Source organism: Narcine bancroftii, chromosome 2, assembly GCF_036971445.1.
Source record: "Narcine bancroftii isolate sNarBan1 chromosome 2, sNarBan1.hap1, whole genome shotgun sequence".
NCBI lineage: Eukaryota > Metazoa > Chordata > Chondrichthyes > Torpediniformes > Narcinidae > Narcine > Narcine bancroftii.
Genome location: NC_091470.1, coordinates 251,183,508 through 251,210,842, shown reverse-complemented (window position 1 = coordinate 251,210,842; position 27,335 = coordinate 251,183,508). Strand labels below are relative to the sequence as shown.

The 27,335-nt window shown below is 38.8% G+C and overlaps 1 protein-coding gene across 5 annotated transcripts in view; it reads right to left on the bottom strand.

The window, feature by feature from the left end:
• The window catches only part of nfatc1 (nuclear factor of activated T cells 1), a 258,894-nt gene that overhangs the window by 105,017 nt on the left and 126,542 nt on the right, over positions 1 to 27,335 (bottom strand). For 3 of the 5 annotated variants that reach the window (XM_069920819.1, XM_069920818.1, XM_069920816.1), the window contains exon 9: positions 5,843 to 6,535. In XM_069920819.1, the coding sequence (XP_069776920.1) occupies positions 5,843 to 6,535 (693 nt within the window). Of the gene's footprint in view, positions 1 to 5,076; positions 5,126 to 5,842; positions 6,536 to 27,335 lie in introns of those variants that run through there. The other 2 variants (XM_069920817.1, XM_069920820.1) reach the window with 2 other exon arrangements.

The following is a 27,335-nucleotide window of genomic DNA, read 5'->3' as shown; positions in this document are numbered from 1 at the left end:
CCCGAATATCCTGCATGGGCTCCCAGATCCAATTGGGTCTGGGTTTTTTCAGTTTTCTTCCCATTTAAAAAATTGTCTGCCCATTTATTTTTTAAAACCAAAGTGCATGACGTACACTTTCCAACATTTGCCACTTCTCTGCCCATTCTCCAAATCTATCTAAGCCCTTCAGTAGCCTCCCTGCTTCCTCAACAATACCTGCACCTTCACCTACTTTCATGTCATCTGAAAACTTGGCCACATCACTCACATAATCCACATCATTAATCTACACTATAACACAATAAGAAGTGGCCCCAAAACTGACCCTTGTGGAACACTACTAGCAACTGGCAGCCAACCAGAATATGATCCCTGTTTTCTGGCTCTCTGCTTCCTGCCAGTCAGTCAATGCTCTACCCATGTTAGTTTCCTGTTATTTTATGGGTTCTTATCTTGTAAAGTAGCCTCATGTGCCGTCAAAGGCCTGAAAATCCAAATACATAACATCCACTGCATCTCTTTTATTTGGCCTGTTTGTCACTTCTTTGAAGAATTCCAATAGGTTTGTCAAGCAAGATTTCCCCATCAATGAAACCATGCTGGCTTTGGCCTATCTTGCTATGCATCACCAAGAACACTGTAACCTCATCCTTGATGATCAATTCCAACATCTTCTCAACCATTGACGTCAGGTTAACTGGTTTATAATTTCCCTTCTGGTGCCTCCCTCCCTTCTTGAAGAGTGAAGTGACATTTGTGATTTTCCAATCCTCAGGACCTATTGATTTCTGATTATGTCTCCATAATCACTACCACTACTTCTTTCAGAACCCAAGGATGAAATCCATCTGGTCCAGAAGACTTATCCACTATTAGACCATTCAGCATTCAGAGCATCTTCTCCCTTTAAATAGTAACTGCATTCACTTTCATTCCCTGATGCCTTTCAGCAAAATATTCATTTTGCTCCTCTGTCATCTCCTTGCTTTCAATTATTATTTCTCCAGTGACATTTTCGAGTGGCTCAATATCTACTCTCACCTCTCTTTTACTCTTTATATACTGGAAGAAGCTTTTTTGTATCTTTTTTGATATTATTTTCTAGCCTACTTTCATATTTAATCTTTTCCTTTCTTTTTTTAGTTACCTTCTGGAAATTTTAAAAACTTTCCCAATCCACCATCTTCCCACTAATTTTTGCTTCCTTTTATGTTGGCTTTAACTTCCCATTTCAGCCACAGTTATTACATTTTTCCATTTAAATATTTCCTCTTTTTTTGGTATGTATTTATCTTGTACCTTCCTCATTTCTTGGAGAAATTCCATCTATTGCTGCTCTGGCATCTTCCATACTAGTGCCCCCTTACAATCTACTTTTGCCAGTTCCTCTCTCATGGCACTGTAATTCCCTTTACTCCACCAAAATAATTGACATACAATGTTAAAATAAAGCAGTCCCAGTAATGCTAATGACCTGGTCTGTGGAACACCATGGGACACTAGCAGCCAACCAGAAAAATTCCAGCATCTGCCTCCTGCCAATCATCTATCCATGCCAATAACTTTCCTGCAATAGCATGGGCTCTTATCTTGCACAGTAGCTTCGTGTAGCAGCTTGTCATACATGGGCAAGGCCAATTAAAAGGATGAGATGGTATGAGAGGTGCAGAGAGTGTATCCATCATCTGACATAGTTTCATAATTATTGATATGAATGAGCCATTTTTGTCAACCTGCTTGAGCAAGAGGCAAAAAAGTCCTGAACTTTTTTTTTCTCTATGGCTGCTTTATGTAAATTCTGGAATGAAATTGAATATTTTTTCATAGAAAATATTTTTCCTGTTTCTGTTAGTGGGAAAAAAAATTACCTAATTAATAGGAATGGACTGTACTTTAAAAATCTTAAGTAAAACTCAGTGCATGCAAATGGAAAGAACGGGAAAAATGACAATTGGCTCATCACCCAAAGCTGAGCAGTAATTTTGCTATGGAAATATTTGCCCTTCAATTTCTGGCTGAATTCAGTAACAAGGTGCTTGGGCAAACATCAGACAAGTCAGGCCCAGAGGGAATCACTGCTTACAAAACAGGGTCAAGAGTAAAAGGGCTAACTTTGACATTGGTGGATGAAAGCAAATCTGCCAGATTCTGGAGCTGAAGATGCCAGGATCCAAGAGAAGAATGGAAATAACATGAATCACAGAAAAACAAAGTCAGAGAAAGTGCAAGGAATGACGACCCAAAACTAGTTAGGCTGCAAAGCAGAAAAAATGTGACACAAAATACAGAGAATACTGCAAAATACTCAGTATATCCAAATAGTGTCACAGGAGACGGAAGTGGAGTTGAGAATTCTGGTCACCAACCCTTCAGCAGGACCAGAAAGGTGAGAGAAAAAGAGAGGGGAAGGGGTAAAAAGAATAGAAGTAACATCTGTGGTAAGGTGTAGACCAAAGAAGAGAAAAATTACTTAAGAGCCCGATAGCTGGAGACAGAAAATAGAAAAGAAACAACTGGAATAGAGTGGTACAGCCACATCTGTGGAGAGAGAGAAGAAAACATCAGGGTTACATGCATTCAACATTGAGTTTCAAGAGCTGCAACATACCCAGAGGAAGATAGGACGCAGGTCTTTAATCTTATGTTGAACATCATTTCAAATTCATTTGGTCTATCTCAGGCAACACTGCCCCCTTTCTCAATCTCTCTCTCCAGCTCAGGAAACAAACTCTCAACAGACATTTTCTACAGACTCACCAATTCCCACAGTTATCTCGACTACATCTCGTCAAACCCTGCTCCCTATAAAGGTTCCATTCCTTTCTCTCAATTTCTCCATCTCCATTACATCTGCTTCTAGGATGAGATCTTCCATGCCAGATCATCAGAGATGCTATTTTTCTTCAAACAATGTGGTTTCCCCTCAACCACCATCAACTTGGCCCTCAACCGCATATCCTCCATTACCTGCACATTGGCCCTAGTCCCCTCTTTCCCTAAACGCAACAAAAACAAGATTCCTCTTGTTCTCACCTACCACTCCAGCAGCCTCCACACCCAATATATCATCCTCGTTCATTTCCACCACCTACTACATGATCTCACCACCAAACACATCTTCTCAGCTCCTCCCAACTCTGCCTTCTACAGGGACTGCTCCCTCTGTGACTCCACTCCTTCCTTCCCACCAATTACCCCATTGACACCTATCCCTGTGTCTGCAGGAGGTGCTCCATTTGCATCCATAACTCCTCCCTCACCAACATACGGGGCCCCCAACAGTCCTTCCAATGAAGCATCACTTCACATGATTTGCAGGGATTATCTACTGCATTCAGTATTCCTTCTCCGCATCGGAGAGACTGGACGCAAACTGGGAGATCACTTTGTTGAGCACCTCGGCTCTGTCTAACGTAATAGCATGGATCTCCCAGCGGCCACCCATTTTAATTTCCTGCCCCATACCATTATCAACATGTGTGTCCATGATCTCATGCACTGCTAGACTGCGACCACCCACAAACTGGAGGAACATCACCTCATATTCCATCTGGGCTTCCAAATGGATAGCATTAACATTGACTTCCCTGGTTTCCATTAGCTCCCTCAGCCCACCATTCCCCATGTCTCCCTCCTTACCTCTATCTCTCTCTATTATCACTTTGTTCCTTTCCCCTGCTCTGTTTCCACAGAGTAAATAATTCACCCTCCCCCAGTCAATTCTCAACTTTCCTCTCTCCTGTGTCCAAATCCAATTAACACCTTTTGTCTGTTGGTCTGTTCTCCTCCTCTTGCCCATTCTTCCCACCCCAGCCACTTAATTCAAGCTCGTACCTATTTTTCACTCATATCTTGAAGGGCTAGGGCCTGTAACATCAATTATATATCTTCACCTCCTATGGACACTGTGAGACCTGCTGAGTTCCTCCAACATTTCTGTGTTTTTACTACAATCACAGCAACTGCAGACATTTGTGTTTCCCCCTTGCAGACTGAACAGAAGTTCTCTGCAAATTGGTCATCTCATCTGTATCTGGTTTCTCCATTACAATGGAGATCACATTGTGAGAAATGAGTGCAATAGATTGCATCGGAAGCTGTTCAGGTAAATTTCTGTTTCATCTGTATGAAATGAAAACCAGACATGGAGGGAATGCCAGAAAGAAATCATGCCAGTTAAGGATGTCTCTTTGGGTCAGAGAAGGTCAAATATCATTCCTTATAAAACATTAAGAAAGAACTGTCTTTGGGTTTAGAATGAAAAGGGAAAAGAGTGAGAGAGAGTGAGAGAGGGGGAGAGAGAGAGAGAGAGAGAGAGAGAGAGAGAGAGAGAGGAAAGGAGAAATAGGGAAAGATGGAGTTGCGGCAAGGGGGCTAATGGAAACCAGAAAAGTTGATGTTAATGCCATTTGGTTGGAGGCCCAGATATGAGGTTGTTCCTGCAGTTTGGGGGTGGTCTCAGTCTGACAGTGCATGAGACTATGGATAGACATTTTGGCAAGGGAATGTAATCTCAGATCAGCTGTGAATGACAAAAAGTATCTGCTAACAAAGAAAGAACTTTAAAATAAATCACTCAGTCAGCAAGAAAATTCTCAGTCAGAAGTTACACTTACATGGCTTTAAATATCAAAACATTTGAATTTTCCTTCATGGTGATAGACTTATACATGAGCAAGGATAGGAGAGAGATTAGGTCAAGAGTCAAAGAAAATAATTCAAAGGGTAAGGCAATCTTACATAAACCCCCTCCAGCATCAGATAGGCTCTGCTAGCTCATCCCTGTGAGGGGTGCTGGATAAAGTGGTGACTCTCTGTCTTCCTTATGGAACACAAAGTTAACAAATATCATGTATGCAATATTATGTGACAATAATGGAACCTTTACCATTACATCCTTCTCCCTATAATAAAAGTTAGTACTATATTCTGTGAGGTAAGTAAGTTGAGTAGAATGGTTGGGATTCTAAGCCAAATCATCTTAAAAAGGAAATAATATTGTTTACATATCAAATACAATTTGATATCCCATATATCCTTCTCCGAAGCTGAAAGGCTGTGGCATCCAAATTTCAGTGATCAACATTTACTAACCTTTACTGGGTTGTCCCAGGTTCATCAACCAAACATCACAGATTGCCCTCTTTAAAAAAGAGATACACAATTCATAAAGAACTGAACTGTAAGTAAACAAAAGAATCTTATAAACTTGAACAACTTTGTCACTGGTCCATTACACATTCCTATTCTTGCGGTTCCCACAACCTGCATATGACCTCAATCATAATTCTGGGCAATGAGGGTGATACCTCCAGGGTCATATGTGTGTTAAGACTTCCTCAAAAGTAAGGTAAGTACCCATTCAACCCAATGCCAAAACCTATCTATGCCCAAAAGAGTTTTTACTGGGTGCATTGTCCAAGGTTTTGGAACTGATATTCTCTGGTTGTCTCCCATCCAAGCAGTAATGGTTCAGATCCACATGAAATTTAATATAACACCCTTTATGTTTTTGGGTTACTATACTTTAATCTAGAACCAATGCAGAGAAGGACACAACCAAATGGTTTCAAGAAACTGTAACTCACATCGTTAAGAAATCAGATTTAATGCAGGGCTCCACACGACCATAGATGTGTTACCTTACTTATTACCAATACTGCTACTATCATGCCCAACATCAACCTTAAAGATTGTTGTGCAAATGTAAAAGATTATGACATAATAACTCATGGTGCAAAAACAAGAGACAATCATTTTTAAGGACATTAATTTACTCCTGTGATAAATGAAAACAGATTCCCATAAATGTAAAATGCTTCTTGTTTGGAAAGAGCAATTATAATAATGATTCACCTACCATCATCTAGATACAACTGGTCCAGTTCTTGAGGCTCTTGTTTCACTGTAACTTGCAAGGGGGTCAAATCCTGAGTGTCCTCCCCTTGGATTGGTGGCATCATTGACGGACTAGATTGAGCACCATTCCTTGGAGATTTCTGAGCTTGCTGTGGTTGTCCCCTTGCTGCTGAGTTAGTTGGACTGAAGGGTTGCACATAAGTCGCATCTGGTGAAGCAGAAGAGCCTTCAGGAGAAAGGTTGTTGGAATACAGAACATGCTGGAAGCCATGGGAGCAGCTACTGTTAAGGTGCTGACTCATCGAGGGCTGCATCAAGACATGTGCAGAGTGAGTGGGCGAACTTGGATGCACAACGACTGATCTATGCACTTCTTGAATAGCAGGCACTGTTGTTCCAGACTGCTGGTGACCGAGCTGGGTGCTTGCTGTGTTGCTGGTGCATTTTGCATAGGGGGTAGGTGTAATCTCATGCTGCTTGTGACCTGATAGAGGGGATGATGACAACCCAGCATTCCTCTGTTGACAAGAAGGAAAACTACTTACAAGGCAGGAACCAGGATCCGGTGTCATCTCGGGGGCCATGACTGGTTGAGAGAAATAGGGCTGGGACAAGGGACTCACCCCTTGATTGAGTGATCCAAAGACTAAGGCTGGTTCATAGTCATCAGCAGGTTCTGTTTTTATAACAGGAACTGAGGAGAGAGAGAAAAAAAACAAGGCGATAGATATTCAAGTATGTGTGGGTCTGAGGCTAAGATATTTTGCAAAATAAACATGATTCTCAATCAGTCTCTGTATGTCAGTGACCTCAGTCTCCCACCCAATAAAAATTGGATGAGTCATGCACACAAGAAAGTCACAGCTGTTTTTCATATTGAAGTAACTATTTCTTTTGGATTCACCCTCACCACAAAGCATACTGTATAAGCACATTTTTACAGGCCTGCATTGTAACAGAGGCCCGTAGCTCAGAGCCGCCACCAATTCATATTCATTATTCAGGCTGAGTACTTTTAAATAGGAGATTTGGGGAAAAAAAGAAAAGTTGAAAGAAATCCAGTGAAGACAATTGGCCAAGGTCATTGAAAAGTCATTTGAAATTATTGCAAGAATACTATTACTGCTCCCAGGGCAGTGGAAGGGGGTGAGATGATAGAAAGGTGAAGTTAATTGAACTGAATATTGGGAGGATTAATAATCTAGCAGCCAATATCACAGCATATATTTAATGTTGGTGGATGGGGCAATTAATAGGAAAGAGTACAGGATCTTATCATTCATGTTTAATTTAAGTCTATAATTCTCCTTGTGTATTTTCCCTGCTACATCTTTCACAAGATGCCCTGTCCGATTACAACAAGACATTGGCTGGTTTCACTGACATGGTGGAACAGCAATTGGAATGCAAGTTGTTTAAGCTTAGTGTTAAAAGCTCACTTTGGCTTCAGTTTCAGAGATGTGGGATCAGGAGGACAGATGCTGAAGCATTCTAAACATTACTTGCACAAACACCTTTGTGGTAACAATGAACTTGAAAATGTGTGTGGAATTTTAGATTTTGGTTTCTGCAGGACTACTTTGCTCCTCAGTCACGTTAAACAAGAAAATCTCCAGGTGCTGGGGTTGTGTGAAATGCTCAAAAATACTGGCCATCATTTGTGTATTAGTACTCAATCTCATTACTGGTCCAGTATAACCCTTCTGAATTAAAAGCTCTCAGAGTGTTTCGATATTTGGAGATTTTCCTGAAAGTTGTGGAGAAAATAAACTAAGCTTATTCTGGTCTTCTTACTGCTTCCTGTCTCAAAGTGGTGTCAAGTGTTATGAGTACTTATTAAACAATGCCATGTGTTCAATGATGAATTATATTGTCATGTTAACATTTAAATCATTTTTTAAAATAACCTTGCCCCTCCTCTAACTAACATATTCTCAGCTGCTCTTCAATGTCAAGGGCTGAATTTGGACATCATTTAAGCTTGAGATAAACAAGACAAGTTTAACATAGTCTGACTCCTGCTTCTACTCCTATTGTAAAAAGGCTGAACGTGTTCTCAGTTAACCAAATTGCTGGGTTTCCAGCCATCCGTTGATCAGAGTTCGTTCACTCCTGTCCAGCATCAGATAGCACCAGCTGTGCCTTACATTTCTATTGCCTCTTTCACGCCACTTTTAGCACACTGATCCATGACCACAGCAATGGAAGTAGACCAATCAGATAGGAAATCCAGAGCTTAATCATTTTGGTGAGGCACATTCATTTTATAAAAATAATGAAATAATTCTGATCAAACTGAGTTTGACATTGCCCAGAAAAATATACAATCATATTCTTATATGTTTAATGGCAAGAAATTCATAATTATATCACAATAAATATTGTCAAAAATGGAGCCTGGTAATAATAATGTCAGATAAATTCAATTAGCTTCCAGGTACAATAGCTACAATATTGATTAATGGCTCAGCCATAAATATCTCCTTAGCTACGCTCTTGTTTCGCTTTTATCCTCATGCTGAGTTTTACACTTCCCTCAACTCAAATCTTGTCCCCAGATGCTCATTTCTCCCGAATAGACTGGATATTGTCTACAGATGTTTAAGATGAGGAGCCTAAACTAGAACAGGGGGGCGAGAGGGAGAGGGATAAAGAAGGAGAGAGGAAAAGATGGGGGAAAGAGCAGGGAGAGAGGGAGAAATGGGGAAAGAGAGGGGGAGAGGAGAGAGAAAAGAGGGAAGGGTGGGGAGAAAGGGAAAGAGGAGAACAATAAGAGAGAGAAAAAGATGAGCGAGGAGAGAAAGAGGAAAAAGCATGAAGACAAAAATGTGAGAGGAAGGGGAGGGAGAAAGAGAGAGGAGGACTGAATAAGAGAAAGGGAGAGGCAAGAGAGTGAATGAAAAATAGTGAGAGATGAATGGAATAGAGAGAAGAGGGAGGAAGAGGGGTGGGGGGGGGGGGGAAGACACACGGTTTGGAGTACCAGGAAGAAAACATTGCACCATAATGAAGAATGATAAATTTGTATCTGAGGGAGCAGATTTCCTTAGTTTAATGTCTCATCCAAAAGACAGTATGTACAGAAAGCACTGGTGAACCTGAATAAGTGCTGCAAATTGAGCCACTGTAGCTGCAATATAATTTAAGTTTTTAATGTATTCTAATTTCTGGATCTGGGCAACACTATAAATGCCAGCATTTATTGCCCATGCTAATTGTTCTTGAACTGACTAGTTTCCTCTGCCATTTAAGAATAAACTCATTAGTTGTCCTGAAATAACATATTGATCAGACCAGGTAAGAAGGTCATTTCCAGAAGGTCATTAGGTGTGGCATGTCTTTGATAACAGCCTAATTTTATTTTACTTACTTCTAACCATAGCATCCTTTATATTTCAGACTGTCAACCAAATTTAAATCCTACATCTACCAGGGCAATATTTGAATAGCCTGTGAATTATTTGTCTAGGCCACTAGATTTGTGGTCAAGTTCAAGTTTAGTGTCACATACCGAGGTACACGCCGACCAGCTGGGCAACCCAGACCTAGTACAGAAGTGAAAAGACAACACAGAATGCAGAGTTATGGAGCGAGCTCTGTTCAGAGCAAAGGCAACATTACTTTATTAATGTGAGATTTGTTCAGGAGTTTGATAATGGATGTCGCTCACATTCATGAATCTTCTTCCTTTTGGGAGGAGGGAAAAAAAGTGTGGCTGAGGTGGGATGAGTCTTTAATATGCTGGTTGTTTTTCTGAAGAGGGTTTGTGTAATGGTCTGAGCTGTGCTCACAGTCTCTGGAGTTTGGAACAGCACATTTCAGGATCTTTGGCCTATGATGTTGAGTAAATCAAACTAACCCTTTTCTTCCTCACAGTCCATGATTATTTCATCCATTTGCCTATCCAAGAGTCTTTAAAATATCCCTATTGCACCAGCCTCCACCACTACCCTCAGCTATGCATTCGAGACAGTAACCACTCTCTAAGTTTTATTTTAAACTTGCTTATTAGTGCCTTATCAGGTACCCTTCTAGTTCTAAGTCCCTTAAGTAGTTTCCTAGTTACTTATAATTCTCATGAGTCCTGCATGATTTTTGCTTCCTTAACCTTAGGTATGCCCTCTTCCTTTTGGCTAACTGTGCCACTTCTCTTGTCAACCATGACTCCTTCCCTTTCTCAGTGAGGAAAAAAATCTGTCCAGAACCCCATGAAACCCCTAAACAACCTCCACATTTCTGCCGTGTTTCTCGTGGATGGGCAGAGCAGTCCCTGTTCCATGCAGATAGGACAGTTTCGACAGAGAATCTGTTGAAGTCTGTCATCTTAGTCATTACATCACCAGCATAGCCTCCCAGAGTCATTATTGGGATAGAAAAGTCATGCAATGCACTCAAAATCTGAAATAGAGTCACAGCGAGAAAAAAAATTTGGGCAATAGCTGGGAAGAAAAGGAACTGGAAAGTGAAGAAACAGAAACAGTGTCATACACCTCAAGAGAAAGCAAATATTTTCAATGATTTTATCAGTGTGAAAAGCAGTGTATTATTTGTCAATATATTTCATGCTTTAATATTGCCATTACATTCTTGCATTTGTACAAAATATCAAGGGATATATGCAGTAATTTGGTAATTTCATTGTTGCTTAATCTGATAGACTTTCTAAAAATGAGAATAAAGACACTTTTTAAAAAGTGAGAAACTTGGCATTGTCGAGATTCATGGGTCTTACACATTGTGATTGTTTTTCACATTTGCCTCCGAGATGGTTTTTGTGCCTGATTTGCATTTTTCACAGCATCTTAATAGTCTGCAACTGAAACTTCATTGGATGAAATATAACTTGGCTTTATCCCAATTAATTCAAAATGCTTTCTGATATTAACAAGACAGGCATTGACAGTTAAACACAACTGTGCTTCAGACAAAATAAACACCAATGGTCTAGCAGCAACATTATAACTTTACGTAATTATGAGCAAAATTACTTTCAAATTTTAAAGTTTAGTTACAATGACAGAGTCTAAATACAGATCAAATCTTTGCTGTGTGCTCAGAAATATGATGCTGCTCAAGCTGTTTATTTTCACCACAGATGAAATGCCTGGCAGTTAGTCATGACATCTATACCAAAGAAAGCTTTCAGAAGGTTAAAACCATACAGTGATTTTTCTTAATTTTTCTTGATATGCAATCACAAGTGGGGCTTGAAAGAAAGACTTGCATCGACGGACTGTCTTTCTCAACCCGAGGATGTCCCAGGGTGCTTTACAATCAATGGCATGCTTTGAAATGTTGCTACTGTTGAAATGTATGAAATGTGGCAGCTAAATTGTGCAGTGCAGAGCCTGAAAAACTGGTGAAAAAAACAGCCAGATCATCTGCTTTAAGTTTTGGTTGGAAAGCAGATCCTGGCATGGTCACCCACTCTTCTTTAGAATGGGACTGTTTTCTGATGCATCAACTTGAAAAGGCAAATGATATCTCAGTTCAAAATTTTACCTGGGAAATTGCACCCACTCAGTACACCACAAAGTGCCAAGCTTTGATAATATACTTTGGTCTCTAAAGTACCTTGGGTAGGGCCATCTAACTCAGTGATGAGAATGCAATGTTATTGTGCATCGAAGACAAAACATTATGAAAGGACATTTTCCTTCCTCAGCAAATGAGGTCCCTAGGTAGGAATTAAATCTACACAATGGCATGCCAATGGATTGTCCAAGCTGTTGATATTAGTTATTACCAAGCAAAGGTTTGGACCAAGATGGTGTTTAGTCTGACCCATTCTGTTGCTTTATTCTCTGATGGAATACAACCTTTGCATGTAGGTTAAAGACAGATTGGTTTAGACACCTCCACTGACCCAGAATCAATTCTGTGGAGTTGATGAGAATAAAATTGGAATTAGTGTAAATGATGGTGGACTTGGCAGGTTGATGCACCTGTTTCTGTGCTGTATGACTGGTCGACATCTATCACTGCTTGCTAGGAACACTTGGCATCATTTAGAGATCACAAAGTTGTAACAATAAATGGACAATTCTTTGTTTTTAGCATGCGTTTACTTTCTTTAGTAATTTGTAAAATGGGGTTACCATTAGCAGGGCAGCATTTATTGACCATTCTTTAATACCCATGAAATGTTGGCAGCAGGATGCCACTAGGAACTCTTAGTAATTAGCACAATGCTATTACACCAACAGTGACCCAGTTGTGAATCAGTCGATCTGTAAGGAGTCTACGTTCTCCCTGTATCTGCATAGGTTTCTTCCAGGTGCTCCAGTTTCAGTCCACATTCCAAAGATGCATGGGGTAAATAAGCTAATTGGTCACACGGATGTATTTGGGTGGCAAGGTCTCATGTGCTAGGAGGGCCTATTTCCATGCAGTATCTCTGAACTAAATTCAACTGTGTGATGAAGACAGGCTCTCACGTTTCCAATGCCAGACTCAATACATCAACACATTAAAAGGAGCACTTAGTATCTGCGTCAGAATGTGAGATTTTGAAGAGCTTTGCACTGGCACAAGATGCAACGGGTGAAAGACTGAAGGAGCCGAGGGCGTGATGCTCCATGTTAATACCATAGAAGAACTCAATAATTTCATGAAAGAATTAATCATGATGCCTGTCTGCAACACTCTTCAGAATTTGGCAAAGTTACATGTGTTGAATGCATTTATAATTGTAAGTACTTCTTCTGCATTTATTTATTGAACTGATACCTAGGAAGTGACGTGATAATAAAGCACAATTAGTTTTGTTCCTGAGGAGGCAGAAACCTAAATCTGATGTCTGTAATAATACGTGCCAATCATTTATCCTTTGCCACTGAACAGTCAGGAACTGCGTGCAGAGACTAGGAGTGAACAATTGAGACTCAACATATTTTTTAAGTAAACCAAGTCATATATATTTTAATGCAATCCAGAAGTACATTAAAATGCCATCAGCCCTGATTGTTATTAATCTCACTACTGCTTCTCCTCGGTCTGCAGCTGAGACAGATCAAGTTTTCAAGTGTACAGACAATTTATGAGCCCTTAAATAGATTCTGACACCATGAATTTCAGCTTCAGTCACCATTGATTATTTTAAATCTGCTTTACCTCATATACACCCTTAAAGTAACCATATTGTTGAAGAAAACTTGCTGTCATTTTGTCATCGACTTGGTGGCTTGCAAAGTTGTTTTAATATTTGAAGACCTGCTTAAATTACCGACACTAGGATCAACCATTTCATTATAGACAATATTTTTATCCAATTATCCATTCAAATGGGATCAAAGGCTCCCTCTGGTGTCAAAGCCAACTTAAACTGCCATGTTACTAATCACTTAAAACGATATGCCTGGACTGAGGCCACAACTCCATGGGCAGAGCAACCAACCTGGCAATTCTAAGGGAAACCATGATTCCAGTGGGTAGCACTACTGCCTTTAAGTTTAAGGGGGCACAGGAGTCACTCCAGATGGTGGAGCACAAAAGCCTAGGGACACTTCACTGGAGTGTGGAGTTAGAGCACCGTCTTTCAGATGAAAGATTAAATTGATAGCTCATGCGGATGTAAAAGATCCCATGGATTTATACTGAAGAAAGCACAGGCATTATCCTCAGTTTCTTGCCCCATGTATAATAATGAAACAGAATGGGTGGTCATTAATACATTGATGATTGTGCCCAAACCAGGATGACTGCCCTCCAATTTGCCAGAAAGACCATGATTCAACTTCCTTTGTTTCACACCACTTTTCACTGCCTCCATGCTCCTAAAAAAATGGACATAAATGCACATCTTGCTTTAGAAAATGCAAAATGGTGGAAATACCCAGTGTGTTAGATGGAACCTGTGAAGGCTTACTGCTTCAGGTTACTAACTGACCATCAGAACTGCTTTTTCTTCTCAACTGCCTGAGAAATCACAGCATTTTCTATTTTATTTTAGCATTCCCTTTTGAGCAATCTCTAGAAATCCAGATTTATACCTGAACATCCCTCGCAATTACCCATTCCAACATATGAAAGGCTGATCACACATCTTTGTTTTTGCCAGTAGCCAGACCATATAATCATTCCTTTTACAACGCTAACACTTTTGGTTTCATATTCACTACAGGAGTTTTGTTATTTGTCCTCCTGACCTGAGGGAGATTAATACTTGATTTCCTGAACTTATTATTACTTAGCAACTAGGCTTTTTGTGTCCACCTATAAATGTGGCCAGTGCATGATAATACCAGTTTATTTTCCTTAGTGTCCTTTACTATAGAATATCATCAGAGTTCCCTTACATTTGGTACCCTAGGGGTTGTTCTTCCTGGTATTTGGAATAAAATGAAGAATATAGGAGCATATAAGATGTGAAATCAATAGAAATATCACAGTGTTCTGATCAACCTGAACCACCAGACTTAAGCAGATTGGATTAGCAGAGTCCTTTTTTTAAAAAAAAATCATCAATTACCAGATATCTGCTTTTGAAATGTAATGTTACTGACTTTCATCCCATGCTCAAAAAATGACACAGTTCTCCTTTCTTCTAAAGATGATGAGGAAGCACCCCCTCCCCACCTACCATTGGATAAACTGCTTGGAATATAGTTCACCGCAATGACTTCTGAATTAACTCTTGTCTTGTTATCACGGTCACCAGCAGAAGAAAGCAGAAGAAACACTTCCTTGCTCCAAGTAATCTGCAGCTGGAAAGATCTCCAGGTAACTGCTAATACTACGTAGTGTGATAGATGCTTCAGCTCACATCAACTCACTGCTCTTCACAGGAAGTGTTTGAGATGATCCGATCAAGCTTATTAAACAGGGACCTTGGTAAGTGCAGAAGAGAGAAATTAATGAAGGGATAGCTGGGGTGGGACAAAGGCAATGGCTGAAGAGCCAATCAATCCACATTGATCTGTTGAATGATCTGAACTGGAGGTGTAAACTTGTCTCTATTTCTATCCCTGGGCCTTGTAATCATGTTAAATTTCAGAACAGGTTTATGTTGGTGTCAGATCACTTTATGTCACCTCCCTATTGAACACTGATGAGGATTCAAACCTCCAGATTTCTACAGATCTCCTAAAGACATGTGGCTTGGGCCACTTGTAAATTGCCAGTTTAAATTCCTCTCAGTGTGGAGTTGTGTGCTGGAATTTGGGAGAGAGTTGATGAGAATGTAGGGAGACTAAACACAGAATTAATGTAGGATAATGCAAATGGGTGACTGATGATCAGTGTGGTCTCAATGGACTGAAGGGTCTGTTTTTGTGATGTATTGCTCCATGGCTATAAACATAGCACCTCCAAGATGGAATCATTGCCAACGGTCAACTGCTTTATTTATTGATGGGAATATGGACATTGATGAAAAGGCCACCATTTATTGCCCGTCCTTCTATGCCCTTGAGAAGTTGGTGAACAAACACCTTCCCAAACACTGCGGTCCTTCTGCTCAGGGCATCTCACATTGCTGCATAACCACTCGGCGAGCCTTCAGGATTTGAACCCAGATATGCTGAAGGAACAATAACATGTTTCCAGGTCAAGATAGTATGTTACTTGGAGAGGAACTTTTAACATGCTGAAAGCTTTAGGTTTGAGAGATACTCACTTTATCTCTAAGCTATTTTAATTCTGGACTTTTTCCATTTCTTTCCTCCCTTTTCTTTTTCTTTATATTTAAAATGGTGCATTTTGTTGTCTGGTTGATAAAATCCCTGATCCACCACAGGACCTTGTTAGTCATAGAGCCATAAAGACATGAGTTGTACAGCTGCCCTTTTTGACACACACTTATCTTATTTGCCTGCTCTAAGACCATGTTGCTGTTTGTTATGCCCATTTAAATGTCTATATAAATGTCTCTTAAATGTATTTACCTGCATTCCTCGAACAACTTCCTATTCGGCTGCATCACAGTGTGGTACAGGAATTGCTCCACTCAAGACCACAAGAAACTGCAGATGTTTGTGAACGTGGCTCAGGCCATCACACATAGTCCCTCTCCTCTATCTCTAACTCTCATGGCCATGGAAAAGCAGCCAATGTATTAAAGGACCCACCCTATCCCCATCCTGGCTACACTCTCTTTAAGTCCCTACTCCGGTCAGGAAGAAGAAGATTCACAAGCATGAGATGACACACCACCATAAGAAAACAGAAATGGAAAAGGAGGAAAGGTAATGATGGAAAAACGGAAAGAGAAGATAAACAAAATATAAAATGGCTACGCTGAACTATATGACTCTAAATATTAATGGAATACATAACCAAATTAAAAGGAAGAAACTACTAAATTTACTGAAAAAGGAAAAAATAGATATAGCATTTGTCCAAGAAACACACTTAACTGAATTGGAGCACAAGAAATTAAAGAGAGATTGGGTAGGACATGTAACAGCAGCATCGTATAATTCAAAAGCAAGAGGAGTGGCTATATTAATTAGCAAAAATGTGCCATTTAAAATAGAAGAGGAAATAATAGATCCAGCAGGGAGATATGTTATGATAAAATGTCAGATATATTCAGAGCTTTGGAATCTACTTAATATATATTCACCTAACGAAGAAGATCAAAAGTTTATGCAAGATATCTTTTTGAAGGTAGCTAATACGCAAGGGAACATACTAATAGGAGGGGATTTCAATCTGAATTTAGATCCAAATATGGATAAAACGGGGAAAAAAATTAACAGGAAGAACAAAGTAACCAAATTTATAATTAAATCAATGCAAGAAATGAAACTTGTGGACATATGGAGGAAACAAAACCCAAAAGAAAAGGAATACTCATACTACTCGACTAGACATAAAACATACTCAAGGATAGACCTATTCCTGTTATCAGCCCACATACAAGGGAGAGTAAGGAAAACGGAATATAAAGCTAGACTATTATCGGACCACTCACCCCTGTTATTGGCAATAGAGCTAGAAGACATCCCTCCAAGAATGTATCTTTGGCTTGGCTTCGCGGACGAAGATTTATGGAGGGGGTAAAAAGTCCACGTCAGCTGCAGGCTCGTTTGTGGCTGACCAGTCCGATGCGGGACAGGCAGACACGATTGCAGCGGTTGCAAGGGAAAATTGGTTGGTTGGAGTTGGGTGTTGGGTTTTTCCTCCTTTGCCTTTTGTCAGTGAGGTGGGCTCTGCGGTCTTCTTCAAAGGAGGCTGCTGCCCGCCAAACTGTGAGGCGCCAAGATGCACGGTTTGAGGCGTTATCAGCCCACTGGCGGTGGTCAATGTGGCAGGCACCAAGAGATTTCTTTAGGCAGTCCTTGTACCTTTTCTTTGGTGCACCTCTGTCACGGTGGCCAGTGGAGAGCTCGCCATATAACACGATCTTGGGAAGGCGATGGTCCTCCATTCTGGAGACGTGACCCATCCAGCGCAGCTGGATCTTCAGCAGCGTGGACTCGATGCTGTCGACCTCTGCCATCTCGAGTACCTCGACGTTAGGGGTGTGAGCGCGCCAATGGATGTTGAGGATGGAGCGGAGACAACGCTGGTGGAAGCGTTCTAGGAGCCGTAGGTGGTGCCGGTAGAGGACCCATGATTCGGAGCCGAACAGGAGTGTGGGTATGACAACGGCTCTGTATACGCTTATCTTTGTGAGGTTTTTCAGTTGGTTGTTTTTCCAGACTCTTTTGTGTAGTCTTCCAAAGGCGCTATTTGCCTTGGCGAGTCTGTTGTCTATCTCATTGTCGATCCTTGCATCTGATGAAATGGTGCAGCCGAGATAGGTAAACTGGTTGATCGTTTTGAGTTTTGTGTGCCCGATGGAGATTAAACCCCATGCTACTTAAAAGACAGGATTTTAGAGAATTTATTGAAAAACAATTAAAAATGTACTTTGAAGTAAATACGGAATCAGTGGAAGATAAGTTTATACTATGGGACGCAATGAAAGCATTCATTAGAGGGCAAATAATAAGTTATGCAACCAAGATGAAGAAGGACTATAATCAGGAAACAGAGCAGTTGGAAAGGGAAATAATAAACATAGAAAAAAAATTAGCAATAAAGGAAGATACAACCAAAAGAAGAGAATTGGCGGATAAAAAAATAAAATATGAAACATTAAAAACATATAAGGTGGAGAAGAATATAATGAAGACAAAACAGAAATATTATGAACTAGGGGAAAAAACACACAAAATCCTAGCATGGCATCTTAAGACAGAGCAAACTAAGAAAATGGTATTGGCAACAAGGAAAAAAGACAAACAAATTACATATAATCCAAAAGAAATTAAGGAAAACTTCAGAGAATTCTATGAACAATTATACCGAACCGAAAACGAAGGGAAAGAAGGGAAAATAGATGAATTTCTGACTAAAATTGAACTACCAAAACTACAAATAGAGGAACAAAATAAATTAACAGAACCATTTGGAACAGTAGAAATACAAGAGATAATAAAAAATTTACCAAATAATAAGACACCAGGAGAGGATGGACTCCCAATAGAATTCTACAAAACATTTAAAGACCTAATAATACCGCCCCTCCTGGATGTAATCAACCAGATTGATGAGACACAAAACTTACCAGATTCATGTAAAACAGCAATAATTACAGTGATACTAAAACAAGGGAAAGATCCACTCTCACCAGCGTCATATAGACCAATATCTCTGCTAAACACAGATTATAAGATAATAGCTAAACTATTAGCGAACAGATTAGCAGAACAGGTACCGAAAATGGTAAATTTAGACCAAACTGGATTTATCAAAAAAAGACGCACAACAGACAATATTTGTAAATTTATTAACTTAATTCATGCAGTAGAAGGAAATAAAGCACCGGCAGTAGCAGTTGCTTTAGACGCAGAGAAGGCCTTCGACAGAGTAGAATGGAATTACTTGTTCAAAGTATTGCAAAAATTCAGTTTACCGGAGAAGTTTATTAATTGGATTAAAGCATTATATAAGGGACCGTTAGCGAAAGTGACAGTAAATGGACATGTATCAAAGCAATTTAACTTAAGCAGGTCAACGCGGCAGGGATGCCCACTATCACCATTATTGTTTGCGCTAGCTATAGAACCACTAGCAGAATCGATAAGAAGAGATAATAATATAAAAGGAATAAAAATAAAAGACAGGGAATATAAAATCAGTCTGTTTGCGGATGATGTGATAGTGTACTTAACAGAACCAGAACTATCAATAAAAGAACTATATAAGAAATTGAAGGAATATGGAGAAGTGTCGGGATACAAGATAAACGTAAATAAAAGTGAAGCAATGCCTATGAATAACGCGGATTTCTCAAAATTTAAGGAGGAATCCCCATTCAGATGGCAAACGCAGGCAATAAGATACCTAGGTGTGCAAATAAACAAAAATCTAGGCCAATTATATAAACTCAATTACAATCCACTAATGAAAAAATTACAGGACGATTTAGAGCATTGGAAAGAGCTACCACTAACACTGATAGGAAGGATAAACTGTATTAAAATGAACATTTTTCCAAGGATACTATACTTATTTCAGGCATTGCCAATACAACTGACAGAAAAATTCTTCAAAGAGTTAAAGAAAATAATAAGGAGATTTTTATGGAGAGGGGGGAAACCGAGGATAGCACTAGACAAATTAACAGAATGGTATAAACAAGGAGGCTTACAATTGCCAAACTTCAAAAATTATTATAGAGCCGCACAATTAAGGTACCTATCAGATTTTTATCAAACAAGGGAAAAACCAGACTGGACGAGACTAGAATTAGATAAAATAGGGGAAAAGATACCTGAACACATATTATATAAATGGGACAAAAAATTGGTACAACATAGAACTTCTCCAGTATTACACCATCTCCTCAATATATGGAAGAAGATTCATGTAGAAAGAAATAAAATAAATTACCAAATACCAAAACTAATATTGACGCAAAATAAGCTACTCCCTTTTACAATAGACAACCTTGCCTTTAGAAAATGGAAAAAAAAAGGGATTAAAAGAATAGAAAATTGTTTTTCAGGAAGTAGATTCTTATCCTTTGAACAAATGAGAGATAAGTACAATATAACGGGAGATACAGCGCTGGCATATTACCAACTGAGATCCTACTTGAAAGATAAATTAGGAAGCAACTTGAGTTTACCAGAGGGAAGTAACCTTGAATATGTGATTACAGATACAATGTTAATCAAAAGATTTATAAAAAATATGTATATTAAACTGCAAGAAAAGGAAAATGAGGAAACAAATGGTAAAACTAAACAAAAATGGGAACAAGATTTAAATATAAAGATAAAAAAGGAAACATGGGAGAAGTTATGCTCTGGAACGATGAGAAATACAATAAATACGAGGCTGCGTATGATACAATATAATTGGTTACACAGACTATACATTACACCGCAAAAGTTAAATAAATGGGACCCAACAGTATCTGATAGATGTTTTCGATGTAAAAAAGAAAGGGGAACAACAATTCATGCAATCTGGACATGTGAGAGAGTAGAAAAATTTTGGGATGATCTCAATCAGATATTAAATAAAATAACAGAAAACAATATACCAAAGAATCCAGAGATCTTTCTCCTAAGTAACATAAAAAATAAAGAATTTGGAATTGACTTGGAGGATGCACAAAAAAGATTTGTTAAGATAGCCCTAGCTGTAGCAAAAAAATGTATTATGTCAACCTGGAAATTGGAAGATAATTTGAAAATACAACAATGGTATATAGAAATGAATAAATGTATTCCATTAGAAAAAATAACATATAGTTTAAGAAATAATATTGAAATATTCGAACAAGTATGGGAGCCTTACATTAAATACAATAGCGAAAACCTACCGGGAACAAACATTACCTAAGTTGATGGAAGGAGAAGAAAAGAAAAGAATGGACTCAGTAGAATTTCTGGTGTATTTTTGTTGAATGACAACATTGTCTAACTGAATTAATGCAACCTAGATTGTATAACTAAAATGGATGAGAGGGGGGGGGATGGGGGGGTGGCTTGGGAGGAGGGAGGGGGGAGGGAGAAAAAGTCACTGTAAATGTGTGGAAAAGAAAAAGTGTATATCATGGCTATTGTGATTTATGGTGTGAAAAATAAAAAATTAAAAAAAAAAAATGACACACCACCAGATTCAAGGACACCCTCTTTCCTGCCATTATCAGACTCTTGAAGAAAACTCAGATTAGTAAAATGATGATGCCATCTGATCTCTCTCTGTAACTCTACATTTTTGTACTGTCTTACTTGTTGTACATGCACGAGATGTCCACCTGCACTGCTCACAAAACAGCCTCCATCACGGCATCTTGGCAAATGTAATAATAAACTTGAATGATTCCACCACCTCTTCAGCAGCGTGTTCCAGATATCATCCACACACAAAAAAAAGAACATTCTCCTTATTATCTCCTACCTCTCACCTTCAAACAATTCCCTCTTTTTTTTGATACCCCCTACAATGGAATAAAGATTTTGACTACCTACTTTATTCATACTCCTTGTAATGTCATGTACTTACATTGTGTCATTCCTCAGACTCCTTCATTCGGAAAAAAACAAGCCTAGCCTATCCCATAATTAAAGTCCTCCAATCCAGGCAACATCCAGGTGAATCTCCTCTGCACCACTCCAGTGCAATCACCACATTCGTTCAACCTATCTTCCCCTCATGCTAACTTGATTTTGAGTTACTTAAAATGCTTGTTAGAAGTTGGGCTGAAGCCCAGAGTATTGGATTTTGTGAAGTTGCCAGCTACATGCGAGTCACTATATTCTGCTTCAATTAGGGGATCATTCACTGTTGATCCTCCATAAATACTATCTGAAAATTAAGGAAGGGTCAACATCCATTAGTTCTGAATTAAATGCCAAGAAAAACATAATTTAAAATGATAACACTCCTCTCTAAAGCTAGGAGTTGCTATGATTTCAAATCAATTTGTTGGAAAATAAAATTCCCAAAAAATGCATCCATGATCAGATTAAAGTCATGTCAACATATAACATGTTGAATGTTGAAACGTTTTGTTGATTTTAAAGAATGATAACCATTAAAAACCAATTTACAAACCTCACTCAGACACGAGTCTATTTTGTCTTGCCTGCTACTTGGTCAGGCCTTTACACCATTTGCTTCCCCATTAGTCAAATTTTAGGCAAACAATTATTCTGAATGTTATCTTTCCCCAGAGTGAGAAGAATCTGAATGAAGATAATGGATTTAGAACATAGAGCATTAAAGCACAGTACAGGCCCTTCAGCCCTCAATGTTGTACTGACCAATATATTTCTACCAGAAAAAAAACAAACTAAACTCACACTACCTCGTAACCTCATCTTTTTCTTTCATCCAATGTGCCTGCCTATGAGTCCTTTCAATGCCCCTAATGTTGCAGCCTCTACCACCAACCCTGGCAAGGCATTCCAGGCACCCACAACTCTGGATAAAAATAATTTACCCCTGATGTCTGCCCTAAATTTTCTGATTTGCTGCATAAACATGGAAAGATGGGAACCCATTCATCAAGAGGATGAATGATTTGTAACCCAACCCCCAATGTCTGCCATTTTCCTCATATCACATAGTAGGTTATCAAAAGTCTATTATTCTCAAAATTAACAATCGACCTGCCATGATTGCTACTTGCAGAAGACATTTCCAAATTTATATCAAATTTGGCAGGTGTAATATCCCAAACTTGACTATCGAAAAGCCTTACTTTAGCATTTAAACTATACTCCCAAGTCCAATTCTCTTTATCTAGCAGAAACTCTCTCTTAATATCTGGATAATTCAATCAAATCCTTCCTTCAGCTTTCCAAATTCCAAGAATACTATCCTTGGTTATGTAATATGGAATATCCTCTCTTGCAGTTTCAAAGAAAATATCCTTCAATTATCATGCATCATTTCATTCCATACAAACTGATAAAATAATCTTCATTCATGTAGCCAGATTCCATTGTGACGTTGAAAATAAACTGATGCTTTGAAATGGTGTCTAATGAGCCTTGGATTTGAATTATTTTTCTCTAGAGTCTGCACCAAATCATGTGGATTGGCAACCTAGGGTACTGCTGGGAATTGAATTTAGAGAAGCTAATGGCCAAATGCTGGCACACCAGAGATCCCATTCTGTGGGAGGGCTCACCAGTGCCGGCATTTTGCTTCTGACCCCACAGCTTTAACCCAGCGTGGACTGAATGGCATTGGATGGAGTCTCATGCAAAAATGCATGTGTAGGTGGGCTTGAGTTATATTTTAATGTTGCTTGGTTATTCTTTATGACACAAGGTACTTCTAAATAAATATTTTAAGAAATTATTATTTAGTGATTTGAATAAATTTAAATAGCTCTTTAATATCCTTGATGTTTAGTATTTTTGACTTTTAAATTAATTTTTATTTTAATAGTTATTATTAGATGAGTACTTTGATGTTAATTTAATATTTAAAATCTTTAATTACATTTATTGAATAAATTTATAGTAATATTCTTTATCCATTATTTAAATCAAATTAATTTGTGTTTATTTCTAATTATCTTTTATAATCTTAGTTTCTAATGTATTTTTATTTTTCATAATATTTTTAATATTTATATCTGTTTCAGTAATTAGTTTTTTTTTAATTTAGATAAATGGAATTTCAGATAAATGGTTTTCATTCATTTACTTGGGTCTATTTTATTTGAGACACTTAAAAATAGGTAGAACTCTTTGACAGCTGTTGAGCTGTCTAAGGCTGTTGGCAAAGCCTCATGTATATCCCCTGAGGACGACTCACTGCTTGGAGTCACCACCACTTTGCAGGAGGCCTCAAGGGGTGGGAGCAAAAATCAATCTGCTGGAGGCACTCAGTGGGCCAATCGGCATCAGTGGGACGAAAACAATAGTTGGAGTCACCAATTCTTTATTCCCCTACTCTGATGCTGTGCGGCTGAGTTCTTCCAGGAGCTTGCTTTATTTTGCTGCTGAATTCAGTATCTGCAGTCTCGCATGTGTCTCAGGGGTTGAGAGATGGGTGCAGGACAAGATGCAGGGGGCACTGTTTATCCCTCCACATCTGGAAAAAGAAGGTGCAAGCTGTGGGTGGGAGGGAATCCAGGCAGCAAGCTGGGTCCAGGGAGCTATGGCTCATTACTCCAGCAGATGTTTGACCTTTTCCAGCTGCCACTGTGACTGATGGCTCACACAGTCATGAAATGATATTTTGGGAAATAATCTCACTTTAAAACACTGAAATGAACAGATGCTGAAATTGCTTTGTGCACTAAATTTTGCATCATATATTAGGGATCAAATGTGGGATCAATGCCAGTCCTGATCCCAGAGGAATGAGAATTCATGGAAGTTCTGATGGTCCTGTTGTTCCATTGGATGGAGGCTGTGTTTGAACAACTTTGAATCAAAAGTCATGAAGAAACTCTGACTTCTTGCTACAGAGTTGTATCCCACTGCAATGGAACCTTCCGCCTACAATGCCCATGACCACTTTTTTGTCCATTTACACTGATCCCACATAAACATAGACTGCAGCCTTCTATGCCTTACCCAATTAAGTATCTGCCCAAATGTCTCATACCTATTAATTGTATCCCATCCCACCACCTCCTCTGGCATGTTCCAAATATCAACTGCCCTCCATGTAAAAATTTTACACCTCAGATCACCTTAAAATGCTTTCTTCTCAACCTAAGTCTATGCTCTCCTGTATTTGATACCCTTACCATGGGAAAAGATTTTGACCATCCACTCTCTTGCTATTTTATAATCTTAATTCTTTGAAGTCTCTTGAATGTCTTGGAACTACCTGTTAATCTCAGCATTTAAACAAAAAATTGCAATCCTGTAGAGTTAAAACATTTAAGATTGAACCACTGAAAGAGAAGGGGTGTACTCATTTACAGCAATGTACATGCAGAGAATTCCCCTGAGTATTCATGCTGGTGTTTGTAAACAGGGCAGTGTCTGTCTGGATGGAATTCATACTGCTTTAGTTTAACACTGCTAAAAGCAGTTGACCAAAAGTTTCAGAAAAATCTTTGTGTAAACATACTTTTTCTCCACCAATCATGATCACAAACGTCGTAAAAGTCACTAAATTCTGATTTGTTTATAGACTAACTATTGCAAACATCGATACCACTTTCTCCCAGAAAATGAAAGCTACACATAGTGTTTTCGATAATCACAGTGTCTTCATCATTGCCTTAATCCTCAATTCAAACCTAAACATTTTAGGGAATTTGCACTTTCAACAGTGCCCACCAAAATCTACAAATTCTTCGGAGTCATGAGAAAACTATAGCTTCCTGTGATTAATGGCATTAATTTGTTATTTTTAAAATTTGGAACCAATTACAAAGGGTATTTGTTCTAATGCAACTCAGCATTCAAAACAGCCTATTTTATTTTAATATCTTATTCTGAGGGAACAGGAATTTCTGAGTACTTTTTACAAAAAAAAAATCAACAATGGGTTTGACATAAATCAGGAAAATATTTCTGTGTTAGATTCAAATGTTCTCTTAAAGATGTATTAAAGCTAAAATCTGCAAGAGTGATTCATTGTATAAATGTTGTGCTTTCCAATAAATTTTCCAATTTATTGCTGACTCTACAAAATATCACGAGGCTTCCTATTTAGGAACTACCCAAGATATTGTCATCGACCTTCAGTCTACAAGATGACCTTAACAATCATCTGTTGAAATCTGGGCTATGTCAACAAGAACAAAATGAGCATTGCATCTCTGTATAGGCTCCGCCCGAGTGCCAAGAAGCCATTCAAGTCTGAATATTGCAACTTCTGAAGTCCTTGACCATGTGCTCAGTGTGATGCACTGGACCTCAGTATAGCTACTGCACAGTTAGTATGGTGACAGACGTCAATCTCCCTCTCCTTCATTTCACACCTACCACTTCTGTCTTGGTTAATTTGCTATTGAAACAGGCTTCCATTTGTTTCCAACCGCTGAACATCAAGGCTATATTTGTGAGTGTTCTATTGTCCATTTTCCTTATATGTAATTTTTACCAAAGTTATGCTGCCCTTATTTTGTTCTGTTACAAGTTCCATTTACCCATTCTTCCTGTGCTCCCTAACCAATCTTGTATTGTATTGTAATTTCTCTACCCTCCAGTGTGTCACCCACCTTCCCCTACAACCAACACAACCTCTCCCAACCGCACATTGAGTTCTCTTCATCGTACACCAGAGTACCCCTTGAACTGCTGACTGGCAACAGGAGGAATGGAAGATGTCCCCAGTTCAGATGAAGTCTCTTGGAGCTGAAAAGTTAAGTGTCTCTATGCTGATATGCCTGATATGCTGTTTCCAGCATTTTGTGCTTTATTTGATATCTAGCATTTGCAATGCTTATTTTTACTTTCATGGGGGGAAAAGGGTCTGTTCACAACTTGATAAAATTGACCCATCAATTCAGATAATGCAGCACTTGAATAAGACCATGCCATGATAAGGGAATCATAATTTCCTAATGCAAATCCAAACCTATGACACTTGAATCATTCAGTGTTGAATGAAATTAATTTGAGTGAATAAGGAAGTTATGATTTAATTGTTATTCAGTGGTTCAATGGTTTTATTGGTGTTGATGTGGTGGTTTGTTAAGAGAATGTAAGCAATGAATTAGTTCAACCAGATTCAGACAGTTTAGGTATGCTGGGAGCATAGTGACAATGTGCCAAAGCTCCAATGCCAAGGTTGCAATTGAAAAGTTGCTGGAAGTCATGTCAGCAGTAGGAAACAGATTTTGACAGGCAAATAACATGACTGAATGTCAATTATCCAATTGTGTAAATGGGCTGTCTGTTTCCTGCCCAACTTTGAGCTTTCCTCAAAACAAAAACAAGTGTCTACCACTGTTCCTTCTCAAAAATAAAATCAGGAAACAAAGAGTCCGTTTTCAGCTAAACTAACAGTCAGGGAATATGCAATGCAGGTTAGGAAAAGAAGCAAGGCACCAGAGCTTCTGGTCACAGATCCTTTACTGGGCCACAATAGATTTCTAATTGACGGCTGCAAAGCATAAAGTAGTAAGTTGGGTTTATGATGAGCACTTCTATTACTGAGGTAAAATATGTGTTTCTGGATCAGTTTATCAAAGCCAAAACAGCATTTCACCAATTTGATAATGTCATTTGAAGAAGGGATTGATTAGTTGAAGCAGATAAATCCTGTACAGGTATTCATAAGCTACTGATTAAGATACCTGGAAACAAAATCTAGGTGTATGGTACAATCACAAGGAGCATGGATATCCAGAGAAGAAACAGTATTTACACATTGAGGAAAAGTGAGGCGAACACTGGTCTCATATCCATTTTCTAAAAGGAGAGGATTTAAACTTGAAAGATGGATTTTTTTTTCTCTCTAGGGCAGAAGGCACTGAAAGGTATTTAAAATCACGAAGGCAAAAATAAAGCAGATAGTCGCAGTCTTATTCCCAGGGCAGGGGAGTAAAAAATTAGACAGGT